Consider the following 19,257-nt stretch of genomic DNA (forward strand, 5'->3'; position numbering starts at 1 on the left):
ACTCATGCCAATATCTGTAATTCCAGAGCTTACGAGGAATGTCACGTTTATTTGTTTTGTAAACAAAAAAATCGTCGTCCGATTTCTCTGTTTATGACGTAAGCCCTTCCTCTTTTCAACCGGTAGACAATCGATTATTCGATGCCCACTCTTTTAAATCTTTTATTAAAGTTTTTTCTTTTCAGTTATGTATGATGGTTCCAGCCATTCATTACATAACATATATATATATATATATATATACATCCTTCTAGGAATCATCAGTACAGAAAGTTGCAATTACAGCCAGTTGAGAGATTCAAACCTGGTTACAAAGCCATCTCTGACTCCATTAGCAAGGAAAAAAAAACACATGGTCAATGTTAACTGTGAGAAATACAGTTAAAATTAACATTTATATAAAGTATAAATGTCAAAACGGTGAGAGTGATCTTATGATTATAAAATCATGATCTGCGCGTGTGATTCAGAAATGAATGAAAACCTCTGTGTACGCTTACTCCCAATCCAGAACCATATACTTTTATTCTTATTCTTTATGGCTGTTCATGCATGTCCAGTGCAAAATTCAAACTCAGAAAATCATTATAAATGGTGTAATAGTTTTATTAAATTTATTAAAAACACTTCAAACTAATTCTCCACAATTTGCTATCGATACTTTCTCCGATGATTTTCCAGACTTTGAACCACACTTCTGAAAAGAAAAACAAAAATTTGTAATAATGTTCAAGTGAAATTGAAGATAGATATGTACATCTTATCAATTAAAAGCTACACTATTTAATGTCTAAAATTGATTGTATATATTCAGAATATGTACATACCAACATTAGTTGCAGGCTTTGTCATTGAAAAAAAATTTATATTCTAAGGATGTATCCACTTAATACACATATTTAGCAAATAAAATACTATTTCAAACTTTTGCTTGGCTTATGCTGGTGCAAATACTATTTTGAAATTAAGCAGATATCAGTATTGGCTCAGCGAAATGTATCTATCTGAAAATGGTTTGGTTGTTTTGTATATCAACCATTTTCAGGTTATTTACTGATGAATCCAGTAATTTTGGAAAAAGTTTTTAATGCTTCAAGTTCTTTATATCTTTATTCATGGTGTTTGGCTTGGTTATTTTGTAGAAGAAAATTGTTTTTGTTTTTGACTTTGCAGAACATGATTGAGTTTTGCTAAGGGAAACGAAAAAACAATAACATCAATGTTTAATGCATTTTAGGTCAGGAAACCAGTACCACCAGACTGCCTGATCTGAGCAACTGAGAATGGATGAGGCCATTAATGAGTTGTACAGAAAAGGTGAGTCGGTTGTCCCAGGAAAATGCACAAATGTTCATTACAATGAATGTTTAAAAAGCATTTCAGTAGAAAAAAACTAAAAGACGATTGTTAAATGTAATAATACCTTTGAGATCTAACAGACAATTTAAAAAAAGTATTTGTCTGCAGATTATTTAATAATTCTAAAAAAAATAATCTACCATATGAAAGGGCAGTTATATGTGTGTATGTTTGTATGTCCAGCTAAAACTAAAAAACAACAAAACAAATGCACACAAAGTTGGTATTTTTTTATCAGTTACATTTATAAAATTTTGGAAAAATTATATTCTTCGACTTTAAATTGGTGCAGATTTCATCAGGGAAGGGCAGTTTTCCAGCCAGATTATATACAAACAAACGGGGACTAATTCTGATTTTTTTAATCAAGGAGTTAATTCCCTAACGATTTATGTATGCGTATGTATATATCCACTGAAAGGAATAAGCTGAGCAGAAAAAAGAGAGGTAGAAGGGAAAGGGAGAGGGAAAACAGGAGGATAAGGAAAGATAGAGAAGAGATAGAAGTTTTAATAGAAACAGGTTACACTTTTGCTGCAAGTAACGCTGGGTATGCCTGCTAATATAAAGTGTGAAATATTTCCGAGTAAAACTGTTTTATGCAAGAATAAAAAAAAAAAAAACTCAAGACTAAAAATGAACATTTATGTATATGATACCTCGATTTTGCGCACAACATCCATTCCTTCAATGACTTTTCCGAATACAACATGTTTGTTATCCAACCTACAAAAATGGAGAACAAAGTAATAAAAACAAGTTATTATTTGATCAATGGTGTACCTTTATTGCCAAAATACTTAGACTGAAATAAAAAAATAGTTTTTAGGTTCATAATATTTACTGCGTTTATAAGTAACTCTAAAAAATTTGACACACGAACATTATGGCCATACAAGTAGTTTAGAGTAAGTAAATACATGTCAAAATGTAAAATGAATATTATGATGATGATGATGATATCGTTTGCAGTAAATTGGGTGATTTGTGACCATGTTTTGTGGAAAGAAAACATGGATTATCTATGTAACAGTATTATATAACCTTGATCGATGTCCCCATTTAGTCTCAGGAGACAATGGACACCCCTGTAAGGGTAGCTGCACATGTAATTGTGAGGCAAGGGTTGCGTGATCTCTTTCCTGAATCAGCATTGTTTGGGTCCAGTGGCAAGGAAAGACCCAAGAATGACTGGAAACAATGCTGAGATAAGCGGAGAGCACATATAACACTGGGAATTCCCAAATAGCCACCCATTTTAATACTGACAAGGCTCAATGTTGCTTAACTTTGAAGACCTTACAGGAACTCGTGTGCCAACCTGATTGTGCTGTACATGTTTCAATGTATACAATAATGCATACTATATATTTATAGATACAATAATGCATACTACATACATAACTTACACACAACATAAAAAAGAACTAACCCACAATATGGTTGCAATGTATATGTAATCACTATATATAATTTTAATTAAATTTCTAAACTTACTATCCTGAAAAACAAGGTATTATTATAAATACACATTCCTAATACGATATAATACTAAAAGTAAAAACGGTAATATTGATAATATAAAATAATACAAATAATAATGATGAGAGAGAGAGAGACTTCTTCATCATTCTTCTCATCAAATATTTCTTGGGGATTCAAACTTTAGAACTATTGCTCTTTCTACTTCTCATAAACTCAGTTTCCTCTGTTGCTCCAAACACTTTTTTACACCTGAAACTCTTCTGTGTCTCTACAAGTCTACTATCGAACCATCGTATAGATTACTGTTGTCACATTTGATCCAGTGAATTTCAGTTCCCCTTGAGAAGATGCAGAAACATATCTGCAATTGTTTGGCTCCACCATTTCTTTTTCACGTGATATTGCTAGTTTGTCTTTTTTAGGAATACTAGGGGGGGGGGGGGCTTTGCCCGGGTGTAAAATATGTTTAAATATGACATTTTAATTTGTCCAGATTTCGTATATATCATTATAGAGTTGTGATTTCAAAAGTAAAAAAAAAGTATTTAGGTGCCATCAGCTAGAATCGAAACCAAAAGCAAAACTAGCATTCGAAGCTGGTGATGTTACCACTGTACCAACGTGACCCGCATATCCACTGATTAAAAAATAAAAATAAACCAAGATGATGAATGTACAAATTGTATAAGGATTTTTTCAATTTGGACCCATTTTTGACTCTTCAAAACTATTTTAACTACTTAAAGACCCATAAAAGCCTCCTATTTCAGTAGTTTCAAGAACTGTAGGCGTGTGAAACTTTCCTCTTATTGACTGCTTTCCTCCTACATACATACACACACACACACCTATCTATCTATCTTTATATCACCTATTTTTCAATCAAATTTAGGGGACCTATTGCAGTGCACTGGGAGGAAGCTCCACACGCCTAGCTGCAGTGACTTAGTCCACAATACATTGTTGTCTACATTACATTGTAGAGAACCTACGGTTTATTTTATAAAATTATTGAATTAAAGTTTAGAATGCAAAAGTCAAGTACCATGCTTCAATTGTGCTCTAAAGAAAAAAAATTCATTTCAAATGCGCCCCTATCATATCAAATAACCTACTGTTGATTTTATATGCCTGGCCTTAGTGCTTGTGCAGTGATAATGGCTTTAATTTAAGTTTAAAACGAAAAAGTCAAGTACGATGGTGCAATTGTGTTTTAAACAGAAAAATTCCTTTCGAATGCACCCCTGTTATATTAAAGGACATACTGTTGATTTTATATGCTGGGCTATTCTTCTTGTGTGGTAATACTTCTCAAATGCTCTTGTGATGTTAGGTGTTAGCTTTGGTCAAAATTGCTGTTCCTTCTGTCATCAGATTATTTCGATTATCGATATTTATTGAAAACATTCTCATACAAAACCTATCTAAGAACACTGCTAGGCACATAAAGTACCTTCATGTGAAATTTCATAAAAATCGGCCCAGTCATTTAGGAGTCCATAAGGAACGAACTCACACACATAGACAAAATTCCTGTTATATAATAGTATTAATACTTCATGGAATTTGTCTCATTTTGAAATATCTTATTTTAGGAATGGAGAATATTGCATTAATAGTAAATAATTCTAAGCAAACTGGATAACAAAACTAGAAATCAAAACTGAACCTTGAGATCTTCAGTTTAAGGTTCTACCAACTGAGCTATTTGGACTGAAAACATGACTTTAAAAAAATGGTGTGATGTCATAGATTTATAACTTATGTCAGGTTTCAAAACATGAATGGAAACACAAATGATAATAAAAAATAAATAGATCAGTAAACATTATTAATAACATTGGAGATTATTTTAATAGTCTAAAACAATTTATTTTGCTTAACTACCTATTGACATTAAAGCAAGAAGTTTTAATATATCTTAGAATTTCGATTAATAGGCTTATAATTCTAGTAATTTAAAAAATAACAATATAATGTCTTAATATTTTCATTTTTTTTGGAGTTATACTCATATTTAAATTATTTTTAATTTTCACATTAATTTTGATTTTTGAAGCAATTAGTTTTAAATTCATTCAAGTTTTTTTTTCAAAGAAGATTCTTTAAAATTCAAATTTAAAAAAAATCTGAAGATTACTTCAGGTAAAATAATAGGATAAAATAACACTGATGTATTTTAGAAATTCAAATAAAAACTCCACTCTTATTTTTGTGAACCCCTGTGGTTAAAATTGTAATTTATCATCAGAAAACAACGAGCATGTGGAGATTGCTATTGTTAATACTTGAATGTGCTTATTCATTGAGTATTGCCTTTATAATTTTCAGACAGATACAATATTACAACTTTTATATGAAGTTAGCATATTTATATTTTTATGTTTTACTCAATGTGTTTTTGTGTGTGTGCTTCTCTTAACTAAATAAGATATGCAATATTTTGAAAACTGGCGGGGATTTTCCAGAATAGACAACAAAGCAAAAAAAAAAAAAAGTGAAAAAATATAACAAATAAATTCTATCAAAGGCAAACTAAGTTATTCTTCTAATTATCTGGATAAGTTTTTAACTTATTTTAAAATTAATTAAAAATAAAGCTAGTGCCAAGTGAAAATAAAAAAACAAAATAGTAATCTCATTCAAGCCATGATAATCAATCAAATATCTAAAATTAGATAAAATGCTGATAGAAACACATTTAACAAGTTGCGCGTGCATGGTCCCTCTCTGGTGTGGCATGTGAGATGACACCACAAGAAATAGTGAAAAAATGATGAATGTGAGAAGTATGATGGGCCAACGTTGCCTTCACATTTTCACCAAGTTTCAGAAAAATCTAATGGATGGGGCAAAAGTTATGGGGTAAAAAGTGTCATTTTTTGCAATTTTGGGGGCATTTGTGACCCCTTTTGAGCTCCTGGGAATGCCGAATCCCAGTGAAAATGGACAAACAATGCAGTTTCATGACTTAAGACATGTATATTTGAATTCAGCATCATGAAAACCATTATATAGACATACATATCAAGTTTTTGAGTAATATGAAGAAAGAACTCCAAAAGGGCATGTTTTTTTAGCTTTAAAAGTCCCAGAGGGATGCGAATCAGAATTTTGTCATTGTCACCCATACTGAATTAATATTAAGAACAATGGCTCCACATTTTGGCCACGTTTCAGGATAATCTAATGGATGGATCAAACGCTATGAGGCAAAAAGTGTCATTTTTGGCCATTTTTGACCTCTTTTGAGCGCCTGGGGATGCCGAATCTCAGTGTAAATTGATAACAGTGTCGTTTCAGGCCTTAACATGTATATTTGAATTGACCAATATGAAAAACCACTATATATAGTCAGACATCAAGTTTTTGTTGAGAAATATGAAAAAAGAGCCACAAAAAGGGTTTTTTCTAGCACTGAAAGTCCCCAGGGACGCAAACCAGAATTTTGCCAGGGCAACCAATACTAGATTTATATTAAGAACAATGGGTTCCACATACTGACCAAGTTTCAGAAAAATCTAATTGATCGATCAAAAGTTATGGGGCAAAACGTGTCATTTTAAGCCATTTTTTACATCTTTTGAACCTCTGCGGACGCAACGGGAATTTTCGCAAAAATTTTTTTTACTGTGCACTTCTATTTAATGAAATATAATTTGTGGCAAAATTTCAGGAAAATCTAATGGACGGTTATCTGGCAATCGTCCTGACTAATGGACACACATATGGATGCCATGGAAAATATAGGTCCCTCTCTGATAAATCGGGGGACGAATAAACATCACCAATCATGCAAAAATATAATGTTCTACTAATATTTTGATTAAGTTACAATTTTTGAGTGATTATTGAAGCTCAATTATGGCACAATTGAGATCACCATTTTAATTTTCCTTCTTTAAAAAAATGGTGTGATGTCTTTAACTAAAAAAAAATTTAACTAAAAAGAAAACACTTTAAAATAAGTCAAACATTACTGGACCATGTAAACTCAGTAAGACCCCAAATTCAGTTTACAACTATGTTCAGTCACCTAAACTTCACATTTATTCTAGTCATATGCACAAAATTATCCAAACTTTACAATCCATCTATAGAAAGCTTATTTAATACCATAATTTATGGACGTCAGAAATATTTCAATTGTATTCACATAAAATACATACAATAAAATCAAATGCTCCAAAATACAATGATAAAAATAATATATACATACAATAAATAAAGAAAATTTGGGTCAGCAGAAAAAAAAAGACTTCACAGTTTAATTGTGGCAGAGAAACAGATATACGAGGCAAAAAATTGGGACAAGTCCATGATAGATGAAAATACATTCATATACTATACTGAGCCAAATTGAAATGAAATAAAAATTGGACTCATACATGCTATCTACATGAATATAGACAGGAATAACCTGGCATCCTTTTTTTCTGTGAGCGAAATCAGTTGCTTGGACTTTCCAAGGTGTGTGTGGGTGTAACATCAGAATTCAAAAATTTATTTTTATTGTTTTTTAATAACAAATATTTTATCAAAAGAAAAATAATTTTCAACCCAAGCTTTCTGAAGCAAAAACACATTTTGAAAGCAATTCAAGATTAAAAAAATCAAAAATAAATAGATTTTTAAAGATAGCAGGGTAAAAATATTGAGGGGAAAACGTTTAAGTATTTTGAAAAGAATCATGTTTGATCACCAAAAAATATTTTAGGCAAATTGCTTTTTGAAAAGTTAATATATTATGAGCATAAGGACCTGTGTTAGAAAGGACAAAGTGCTAAGTAATAAGTGACTGTCTTCTGAATGATGAAAGCTCATATTTCAGTGCGGGTGATATTAAGACTACAATTACAAATTGCTTCTACTCGGTAATGGTTGATGGAACGAGAGTAAGCTACAACCATGTTTCATCTGAAATTCCATACAGATTTCAGAGTTCAATAAGATACACCTGAAGAAGATCGGAGGTTACATTGACTGAAACATTCTAAGAATAGTATTGAAGATGAGTACAGTCATGGCTGTGGTAAAAAGAGAGGCCTAATCACTGAAAATGATATCATGCACAAAATAAGCATGATCCGTCAAACAGTCAGATTGTCGATAATAAGTTTTTTACAAAAAACATTAGAAAACTTAAAAATTGCATTGAATGGGATGAAAATAAGGAACATAATTTATACTGAAACCTAACTTATTCAATATTAAAGTGGAAAACAAGAATTCAAAAGGAAAAGCTGTATGTTTACATGTTAAAAGTAAAGAAACATGTTGTTTCACGGATTTTAAAGACTAAAATTGGTTCATTTTTTACTTAACAAATTGCATTTAAAAAAGAAAAGGAAGAAACATTAACAAAAAAAGGAACATGATTCGATTTACACTGAAACTGAACTTTATTCAATATAAATTAAAAAAAACAATATGTATGCAAAATGTTGCCTGTTTAAAGCAGGAGACAATCAAAAACTACAAAAACTAAATTATGAATTTAGGGAATAAACAAATTAAAATTGAGTGATAAATAATTTAAAAAATGAAATCAGATGATAAATAATTTAACAAAATTAAATAGAATAATAAATAATTAAAAAAAATTAAAATCGAACGATGAATAATTTAAAAAAATCAAATCAAATGATAAATAAGTTTTAAAAATGAAGTTGAATGATCAGTAAGTTTTAAAAATAAAATAAACGAGAAATAAGTTTTAAAAATGAAATTGAATAAGATTTAAAAATGAAATTGAACAATAAGTTTTAAAAATGAAATTGAATGATCAATAAGTTTTAAAAACAAAATAAACGAGAAATAAGTTTTAAAAATGAAACTGAATAAGTTTTAAAAATGAAATGAATGATAATTTAAAAAAATGAAATTAAATGATAAATAATTTAAAAATGATACCAGCAATAAATTACAAGAAATGAAATGATTTAAATTCAAATAAATAATCTAAGTTACTAATGCAAAAATATTTTTTTGGAATCAAACTTATAGAAAAATCTGTTTGATAATTTTGTTGAAAATAGCTTTCTAAAAAATAATTTTCTTTTTTCAGCACGAACCATATTTTTTATAAATACCAAAAACTAGTTAGTAAATCAATTTTGTTAGTGTTATAAAACTTGTTGATGCAAAAAATTCAAAACTATTTGAGAATAACTATATAAATAAATGAATGTTTTTTTATAAAATATGTTTATGATTATGATTTGGAATTACTTTTGAAAAATATTAAACAAAAAAATAAAATCTTCCTGACAAAAACAATGAACTTCAAACATTCTTTTATATTATACACACAAACAAAAAGAAGTTTTCAGGGAATTTAATAAACTTAAAAGAAATAAATTAAAAAATGAAAACTCTTATTGTAAAGTCATGATTGGGTTAAAATTTTCAAGTTTATTGTCCTCCCCATATTGAAAACTGAAGATATATCCAAAATACATAGATTATACTCTATAAAAAATATTATTTATTATTAAGAGAACAAACTGAAAGGAAATCTCATGTAAAAATTATTTGTTTATATAACAAGTTAAAAAGAACTAAAAAAAAATTAATTTACAACTTTCTGAACAAAAATTCATCTTTCTAGATCCTTATAAGAAAATATGCAGTTAAAAGAAAAATAATTCAACATAATGTCTACTATATTATCAAGAAAATGGATTGTAAAAAAATAAAACTCATTTAAAAATATATTTGAAAATTGATTTTAATTAAATACATTTTTTTTAAAATTATCTTTTACTTTACTGGATTTCCCAAGAAGTTCTCTCTTAATTGCATGTGCCCAAATGGAAAATAATTCCTTATTTTTAGGAAAAGAAAATACAGTCACTTTTGGACCAGTTTTGTAATTTCCTTAACAATTTGGTATAATGCAATCACATGGCGTCTTTGAGAATTAAAACAGAAACATTACCTCATGTATTCCATGACGTCAGCAGATCATGTGACTTTAATAGAATGGCCTGCTTAGGATATGGTGGCCATGGTATAATAGTCAAAATAATATAATTTCATTATTTTTATGCTCATATTAAATTGTAAGTACAATTTTTATAAATATTTAAATGTTGAAATTTCAATAATCGATTCAGTAACTACCTGTTTATTTGTTTATTTATATACTCTACATCAAAATCAACTGAAAAATAATGTTTTGGCAATGTTTGCACTTGCTATTTATCTAGATATATTACTAGAATTATTCATATAAAATCATAATGTACATCAGGAATTTAGTTTTTCATAAATTATTATAATCATTTCTGATGAACTAAAGAAAAAAAACATCCACAATTGTTATTTTAAAGTAATGGATTTTTTCTCAAGTTCATTTTAAGTGATGAGATAAGTCTGAGGTCATTATCTGTCTTATTATTTGTTTTTTTGCTTCCTCTTGCCATTTGAAACAGTTTCAACTGAGGGAGGAGCTAGAAAATGCACTTGTTTTATTCACTAACTTTTGTGTAACTGGAGGGAAGTGCATGGGTGTATATTTGATAGATACTCCTGTCGATTTTGACAGATGGGGTCTGCTACAACAACTTTGTTTGGCAATCCACACAGATGATTTGTTTATAGCAGTGAAGGCATTGTTACAACTGCTGATCTCAGTCAGTGCCACAAGACAGAGCAGCCAGTAGACTTCATATTTTACAGCAGAGTTTTTCCTTCGCCTAGATGCATGTCTTAATGAAGACTGAGGGTGCATATCTCTCGGTTAATTAAATGCACTCCTAGATATCAACCTGGAAATTTCTATGTCTCGGCACAGACAACATCTAACATTCCCAAATGGTCACACATCTGGTACTGGCCAGGCTCATCATTGCTTAACTTTAAATGATCTGGTTAGAACCAGTGTGTCAATGTGATTAAGCCATATAGATACCATTAGCTTTCGTTCCAAATGCCAAAAGATGGAATCAATTCACACTCATAATTTTTTTTTTAGACAGATGCCTAAATTACATGTGTTTATTGGATAGTGGAAGGTATTTTCTTCATATCACTAAAAACTCTTCAGCGGCGAACAGATATTCCTCAAAAACTACTACAAAGTTTAAGGTATGGAATGAAAAAAAGAAAAAATAATTTGGAGAAAAAAGGGAAGATATGTAAAATCCAAAAACAGAAAATTAAAACACTTAATGTAATATTCATAGAAACCCACCTCCCAAAATAACAGAATTCCAAATATATATATAAACACACAATTTTGCTAATTCCAAAGTCCAAGATTTTATTCATTTTACCAATCACTTTTTTTTTTTTTTAAATAAAAACTTTGGTACATTTTACAGATGTTTAGTTCATAGATAACAATCAATATTAGCATGTTAATATTCGACAGAAAAACAAGCAAGATGGCAACCCACAGGCAATGATTGTTTTGGTTCTTTCTGAATTTTACATATTACACCATTATGCATTTCTTCTCTTCGAAAACTTTCTGCTATTTTAGTCCATAGAAGAAATATCCAATATTGACATAGAAATATTGATTATCCTGTGTGAACAAAGTAGATCTGTAAAATGCAGCAAAGTTTTTATTTTGAAAAAAAAAAAAAACCCTGGTAAGATTAATAAACCCTTGAACTTTAGAACATAGCAAAATCGCGCTACTTATTTATATATGCTCTGTTATTATATCTTCACATTAATAGAGCTTCTGATTAAAAAAAAGGATTGCTATACATAAAGACTAGAAAATATTTGCAAAAGTGTACATTTTAACAAAACACACACATACACATCGGTCTTTATTATAGAATAGATAATTACTATGAACACAATACAGTAAATACTATATCAAGAACTTAAGGAGGTAGCACATATGCTAAAAAAAAAAATTATTAAGCAGACCAAGCCTAGCTTTTAGTAGCATTTGGGAGCCTCTAATTGGAGAAAAACAAACATTGTACACCCTTAAAATTTTGGTGACGGAAACGAGATAATCTTCTATTGATCTTTATTAGAATTGCCTCCCTCATGTCAACCAATTTTTTTTTTACAAATTCGAAACAATAACCATAAAATAAAGACTAACATACAGAGTATGAAAATATCTATGAAACCAGTAACTTTTCTCTTTTCTTTTCTAAACAACAACCAACATTTCTAAGGGTGGTCGAAGAACAATCTGACGGAAACGTTGCATAAATAACACTGAAGATGAGAACAATAGTCCGATCAATACAAATAATATAAACAATCAGTCCTCATCTAAAAAAATTCGGAACTTTAAATACTATATCTCTTGATAAATATTGACAATGATTAATTTTAGACTAGATTAAAATATCAAGTTAATTCTTTGAGATAAGCTTTTTTCAGAAATCTTAATAATTACGTTGCCTGAAGATATTGATTCAATCTAATCTGTATGATGCCTGCACTTTGGTTTGTAAGTTATCATCAACCACACCCATTTTAATAAATGAGATCATTTGATCACCGCAGATGAAATACAAAAGTGACTGGTGATTATTTGTTGTTATATGTCCAAAACAATAGCTATAAGTATATGATGTCTAGTATTTCCCATTTTTCATTCTTCAGTTTCTCAACACTTTAAATAATGTGTAGCTAAACTACAATTCTAGCAACAACTGGATTTAAAGTAAAATATTCCATGCAATATCTACTCATATGGTGTTTTAGCTGATCCTAGATTCATCTGTTATGAATCATCACAGATAAACAGTTGCACACAGTGAACTACATCTAAACTTCACTTGAAAAGTATTGATTACTGCCAGCTTCTATTTACAACCTTTAAAGTTTCCATTTTTGCAGATACAAAATAAAAATTAGTAAAGATAGAAATTTATGCTATTCATGCAATTTACTTACCAGTCTGTTTTATCTGTACATAAAAAGAATTGTGACCCATTTGTATTTGGACCAGAGTTTGCCATCGAAACAATACCTGAAAAAGAAACGGAGCAAATAAAAATGGATTCTTGTTTACTGAACTTTTGAAATTGCAATTCATTCAAAAAATATAAAATGACTGAGTGTTGTAGCTTGTTTGAATCATTGTGATTATACAGAATAATCCAAGTGGTTTGTCAGGACTTGTTCCTACAAGCAGCTATCATTCTTCCAATGTCTTGTATGAATCGTGAAATATACAGATCAAGGACCAAATAGATATGCTAATGCCATTTTATTTTGAACTAGTTGTTAAAGAACCCAAGAAACTGCTGAACCTGAATCAGACAATTGAGAACACATTTTTAGTGTGGAATTTGATAATTCATAATATGTGAGTAATTTTGTTTGATTTTAAGATTTTGGTACTCTTTTTTTAATTCAAATGCTGATTGGGGGTTATCAAGTACTATTTTCTTTTTAAGTCTTTGCTATGACTGAACAGAGGATTAAACTTTGACCTCCTGATGTATTACCAGTTTCTTACATAATCAACTAAAAAAAGTAGAATCGCATTTCTGTTTGGGGATGGATATATGTATAGTGAAAGGTGTTAATCTATAATACTTTTTTTTTCACCCTGAAAACATTGACTGATATATTTTAAATTCACTTTTATAAAATTAGCTTTTTGTGCATAAAAAATGTTCAAAGTTTATTTAGAGAGCTAATAATAAAAAAAAACAAACATGGCTGATACACAAGAGGTTGACTATTCTTTTGCAACTAGGGACCACTTATGAATTTAATATTCCCTTGATACTTTCTCCTATGGAAGAAGCCAATTGACCCTGCCTAGAGTGAATGCTGCTGGCATGCATGTGTATATATCTTCTTACTTACATCATAAATCATTTGAAATATGTGTGCCAAATCCAAATGAATAAAGCTGAGATGGAGAGAAGAGAAAAACAGGAAAAGAGAAAGATAAAGAGAGAGAAAAAAAAATAATAACGTAATCCATTTACTGGAACTTTCCATTTTAAATGCAATACCATAATCTTACATTTATTGGTCTTTAACAACGTCGAGTATAAAATACAATGGTATTCTTGATGCTGGGTAATTCAATTCCCATACCTAATTTCACAATGATATGAAGAGAAATGATATTGATAATGAAAATAGTTCAAACATATTAAAATGTAATTATAATCTTGCATTTATTACTCCTAGACAACTTCAAGTAGAACAAAAAATTCTGTTATGATCCGCCTCCTGACAAGTTTATTGGACAATGCAAAGTAGAACAAAAATTCCTATTACGCCTCTCTTTCACATACCAAATATACTTCTGTAATTTTCGTAAGGCAGCTTTCACAACACTGCCAAACATATGGTTAAAATCAAAGTATAAAAAGAAACCATGTTGATAATGATTATTGATCCCAGATAATGCAAAGTCAAACAAAAGGTCACAACCAATTCCCATCCTGTTTCACAATCATCTGAAGATAAATGATGTCAAGAAGATAAAAGGAGATTTAATATATACCACTTAGCAAAATTATTTCTACAATCTTACAATTTATGATCCTCAACAACATTGAGTAGATCAAATAATTCTGCTCAACTCCTACTCTCTTCCCCAATTCAGTGTCACAATATTAAGAAGAAGATATGTAATGTTGATAAAGTCAATAGTTCATAGAGAGATTCACTATCCTTTACTAAAAGTAATACTGAAATCTTACAATTAATGATTCCATACAACACTGACAACTAATGCTCCCTAGAATTTCCTAATTTCTTGTCTTCACTCTCATATAATAATTGGAATATATGATGTTGATCAAACAATGCAGAATTTAATCACACCTACTCTATTTAGAATATTAAGCACTTTTTGATTATTATAGACTGCTTCCCATATGAAATACTGCAATGTTACTATTAAAATCCCAGGCAACTCTGAAGAAATTTTCTTGTATAAAATAGTATAACAGAAACAGTAATGTTATTTTCCCCAGGCAATGTGGCCTTCATTCAAAGCTGCTCTATCCAGGATACTGAGCACTTTGGATTGACTAACTTACTACGCATGATACTTTATTATTACTATGTCAGCAAGTAAAACAGATATTAAATGAAATATGATGATGATGAATCAAAATCCTTAAAACATTACTTTTAATGGAAATAAAAACATCAAAAATTGTGTGTAATCTATATATATAAATTTGTATTCCTGTCTGTCTGTTTGTTTGTTCACAATTTGATAAATATATAGAAAAGGTCCACTACTTTACTCTTTCATTTATTTCTATATATAGTATGATTCTTGCAAAATATACAATTAAGAGGCCAACTCATTTGCATATTGTAATAAGGAAAATCGATTTTACTAAATAGCGGTATGTTAATTAATGTTTCTAGCGAGAGAACTGTTTTAAGTGTTCTATTTAAAATTGTTATTTAATAAACATTAAATAACAATTTATTTGATAATATATATGATTTATTTGGAATTATTTCCGACATGGACTTTTTTTTAAAGACGTAGAGTTATCTCCCTCTACTAACTTCAAAACATAAGAATAAACTCTTCACCAAATAAAATAATTTTGTAATCTCAATAAGTTTCTAGCTTGAAAAAATAATTCCGTGTAGACAGAAAAAATAAATAAATAAAACATTTCGAATAAACTGGAAAATTTCATTCGTTTGACAGCTTCAAATTTAAACTTTAGCCACATTTTTAGAAACAAAAAAGCCCCAACCCCTCAAAAAAAGGCAAATCTAAAAAGCTCTCCCACCTTAAAAAAGCAAATCGAAAATTTCTTTTATTTACGAAAAAAAAAAAAAAAAGCCAGTGAAAAAAAGCCCCTTTACAAAAAATAAAATAAATGCATATTACGCACACGTTTGGTTAATTTTTTTTTCAACTGTTCGGTCATTCGCTGCTATTTTTATTGAAACAAAAGTTGTTTTGATTTATTTTTATTAATTCTTTTTCGAGGGAGGGGGGGTCTCTTTTTAAAACACGGACAACAAAACGTGCTCAATATCCAGAGAACAGTTTCTTCTTTGTATCCCTTCTGCCAAAATAGGGTATCATGAACTTCTTTTTTTGGATGATTACATTTACATGTTTTTATCCGTTCTTTTAGTTTTGAAATTGTTGCCCATGATGAAATTAATATTCTTAGGTGTGGTCAAATGGAATGTCATGTCAACCGGGCAATGCCATGCTAGTAAAAATTAAAAGTGAAGTTAAATCCGTCAAAACACAATAATTTTTTTTAGTTGAGAAAATGATACATTGTCTTCGAATTGACGACTTTGGTGGTATTCACCAAGGATGGGTCGACTTGCTTCTTCCGTAGAACGCAGTGTTTTGGATGAATACAGACCACATACGGCGGTTCGCAACAGCTAAGATAGTTATGGACAGCCAATTCCAAGACCAGTGGCAAACACCATAAATCTATGGATTGGAGATAGGTTTGATGTCATATTTGATGGCCTCATGGGCGCCTTTGCCAATCTTGGAGTAGTTCTGGAGCTATTGTATCATGGATGAACTTGTGTTGCGGTGGATAGTATGGCCAGATGAACAAAGTCTCCTCTTTAAAAGCGCTTAATTAAGGGGAAAGATCCTGCATTTCATACAAATTTGTGTATTGGAGACAAAATGGTACCCGCAGATCAACAGAATTCAGCAGAGGCAGTATAGATCAAACACTACCAACCTTTTGAGATCTGCAGCTCTCATTGACCAGGTTTCATAGCCACAGAGAAGGATCATCTGAACAAGTGCCTGATAAATCCAGATTTTCATACCTATTATGAACTCAGGACGAGACAGAGTTAGGTAGAGTTGTAGGCGACTGAAAGTATGCCAGGCATTGTTGTCTTCGAATTGCTTACAAGTTGCTGTTTTACATGGAGAAAACTTCATATGTATACGTTTATCTATATTGGCAGAAAGAGAAAATGGTTTGTTGCAAATTCATTTAAAATAAAAGAAAGAACTGATTTTTATTTAGTTGTAAAACCTGTAAAACCAGGGTACATTTTGTATTGTGGGTATTGTGAAAATTTGTGTAAAAGTTAAAAGAAAAAAACCTGTTTTTTTTTTGTTTTTTTTAATTTTTTAAAATTATTTTTAACAAGGTAAAAATAAACTTAAATTGTAAAAGATTTATTGCAAAACTTTGCCCTATGATAAGTTGACAGTGATAGTGTTTTATCATAAATGTATGTTTTGACAAAAGAGGGGGAATGCATGACTACTGGGGTGGTGTGAAATGGTAAAGTAGAAGTGGTACAATATGGATAAAATATAAAACAGGATAAATAAAATTCAAAATGATGAAATACTAAGAAATCTATCTATCTATCTATCTATCTATATATATATATATATATATATATATATATATATAAAAGTGAACATGTTTGTGTGTGTGTACATTTCCCTACACAGTAACTCTCTCAATTTTAAGTCTACAGACTACAAAATTTGATATATAGGGTATTGAGATTTGGGAAAATCTTTTAATCTGTTTTCGGCCAGAGATTTGGCTGTTAAGGGGTCAAAGTTCAACGATTTAACCTTTGAGAACTCTACCAAACTCCTCTGACAATTTTGGGTCTAAACACTTGAAATTTTAGATATAGGTTCGTTGGACATGGATCTAACTTAATAACTTGATTTGAGCCCAAAACAATAAATGTTAAGGGGTCATAATTGGGGTCAAAGTTAAAAAAAATTTGACCTCTGCAGTCTTTACCAAATTACTCAGACAATTTCTGGTCTAAACATTTGAAATTTTACATAAAGGGGATTCAGAGATAGGGCAAGCTTTTTAATCAGTTTGGGTCGAAAATTTGAGCAACCAATATATAAATCTATGTATGTATGTTTGCATGCCTGCCTAAAATTTTCGACAGAGGCAACAAATTTTCACACGATCAGTATCATTTTGAAGCTTGACCCTTCAGATGACATCGAAAAATTGGCTAAAAACATTAATTTCTTCACCCTCAACTGAGCACTTTTCTACAGGGAGGGGTTGCCTTTTTTGCCGATATTTTTGAAAGTCATCTCCTCCTTTCGATTGTTTAGCCTTAATTTAAACCTATGTCACTTCCGGTTTGGTGATGGTCATAACAGCAAAGACGTCATGGTTTTTCCCCGTTCTTTTCCTCCTTTGCAGTACGAGTGAGCATGCCTTCCTACTACCACATTTTTTTTTTTTTTTTTGCTCAACACACACCTCCAATCACCCGGGCAACGCTGGGAATCCATGCTAGTTAAATCAAAGTAAACAACAGAAAAAAGATTATCTGAATATAAATGAGAAACAAATCTGAGAGAAAGATTAGTCAGTTGGATTCTCCAAGTTAGATTAAAATAACATTACATCTGAAAATTCCAATCAATTCCATATTCTATCCGACTCAATAATTCTTTCAGTAGAAGTCATTGCATACAGGATGCACCATTTATTTTCATTGGATAGTCAATATAGATCATTATCCAATCAAAATGCTTCATTACTATAAATGTAAAATTCCAAATGTGTAAAACACTTACTATGTAAATATTGATATCTTTCAGTTTATTTCCATTAAGACTACATTTTAAGAATTAAATTCTAACACATACATACATGAATAAGTATTCACATAAGTTGGTTTGATCCATCCATGAATGTTCATTATATTTGTTAACTTATTTTACATTTTTAAGCATATATATGAAATCAAAACATTGTCTTCATTCCAGAATATGTACCGATGTCTGCAAGTAAAATGCAGTACATATTAATTAAGAAGACAATAATAATGTTGTCTTATGATATTTTGTATGAGTTCTGTAAATATTAATAGTCAAGAACAAAACAGATACTACACTACACTTTGATCCAAGCAGAAGGGGCGAGAATGAACAAGAGAAAAATCACTTTGGTGAACAGTATGCAGTTTCCATTAATGTAATTATTTGGTGTATGAGGGATATTTCAATAGTAACATCTATTTTATTATTCAACCTGAATGGATCAGAGGGGATTGCAAATTGCATTGTTATGATGATTGAACTTGTGCATTTATGACCTGAATGTTTCATCTCTCTGTTGCAGATATTGCACAAGATATGGTGTAAGACTAAGAAAGCAACTATTGTCATGGACGTGTGTCAGAAGCAGAGATGTGTCATTAAATTCCTCCATGTAGAAAAAATTGAACTGATCAACATTCACTGGTGCCTGTTGAATATTTAAAAAGCCGATGCAGTTGATGTCTACAGTAAGGAGAAGGGTTCATTGATTTCAGAGTGGCAACAGAAATGTGACAAAGCTCCCTTTGGGCACTCATGCACAGTTATCACCTCATCACTGGCAAAAGTGCATTAAGAATGGTGGTGACTATGTAAAAAAATAAATTCTGGAGCACAAACGGTATTCTGTTTAAATCTTCATAGCTCTTTAACTTTAATTTTTTATT

The 19,257-nt window shown here is 30.3% G+C and overlaps 1 protein-coding gene across 2 annotated transcripts in view; it reads right to left on the bottom strand.

Annotated features, from left to right (window-relative positions):
- Positions 1 to 585: 585 nt before the first annotated feature.
- LOC145257381 (peptidyl-prolyl cis-trans isomerase E-like) overlaps positions 586 to 19,257 on the bottom strand; it is a 54,407-nt gene continuing 35,735 nt past the window's right edge. For both annotated transcript variants that reach the window (XM_080115658.1, XM_080115657.1), the window contains exons 10-12: positions 12,724 to 12,799; positions 2,019 to 2,085; positions 586 to 697 (exon numbers count right to left, since the gene is read on the bottom strand). In XM_080115658.1, coding sequence (XP_079971784.1) covers positions 629 to 697; positions 2,019 to 2,085; positions 12,724 to 12,799 — 212 coding nt within the window. In that variant the 3' untranslated portion in view covers positions 586 to 628. The remainder of the gene's footprint in view (positions 698 to 2,018; positions 2,086 to 12,723; positions 12,800 to 19,257) is intronic.

The sequence above is a fragment of the Euprymna scolopes genome, chromosome 3 (assembly GCF_053919585.1).
Source record: "Euprymna scolopes isolate OS-2025 chromosome 3, ASM5391958v1, whole genome shotgun sequence".
In the NCBI taxonomy this organism is placed as follows: Eukaryota; Metazoa; Mollusca; class Cephalopoda; order Sepiida; family Sepiolidae; genus Euprymna; species Euprymna scolopes.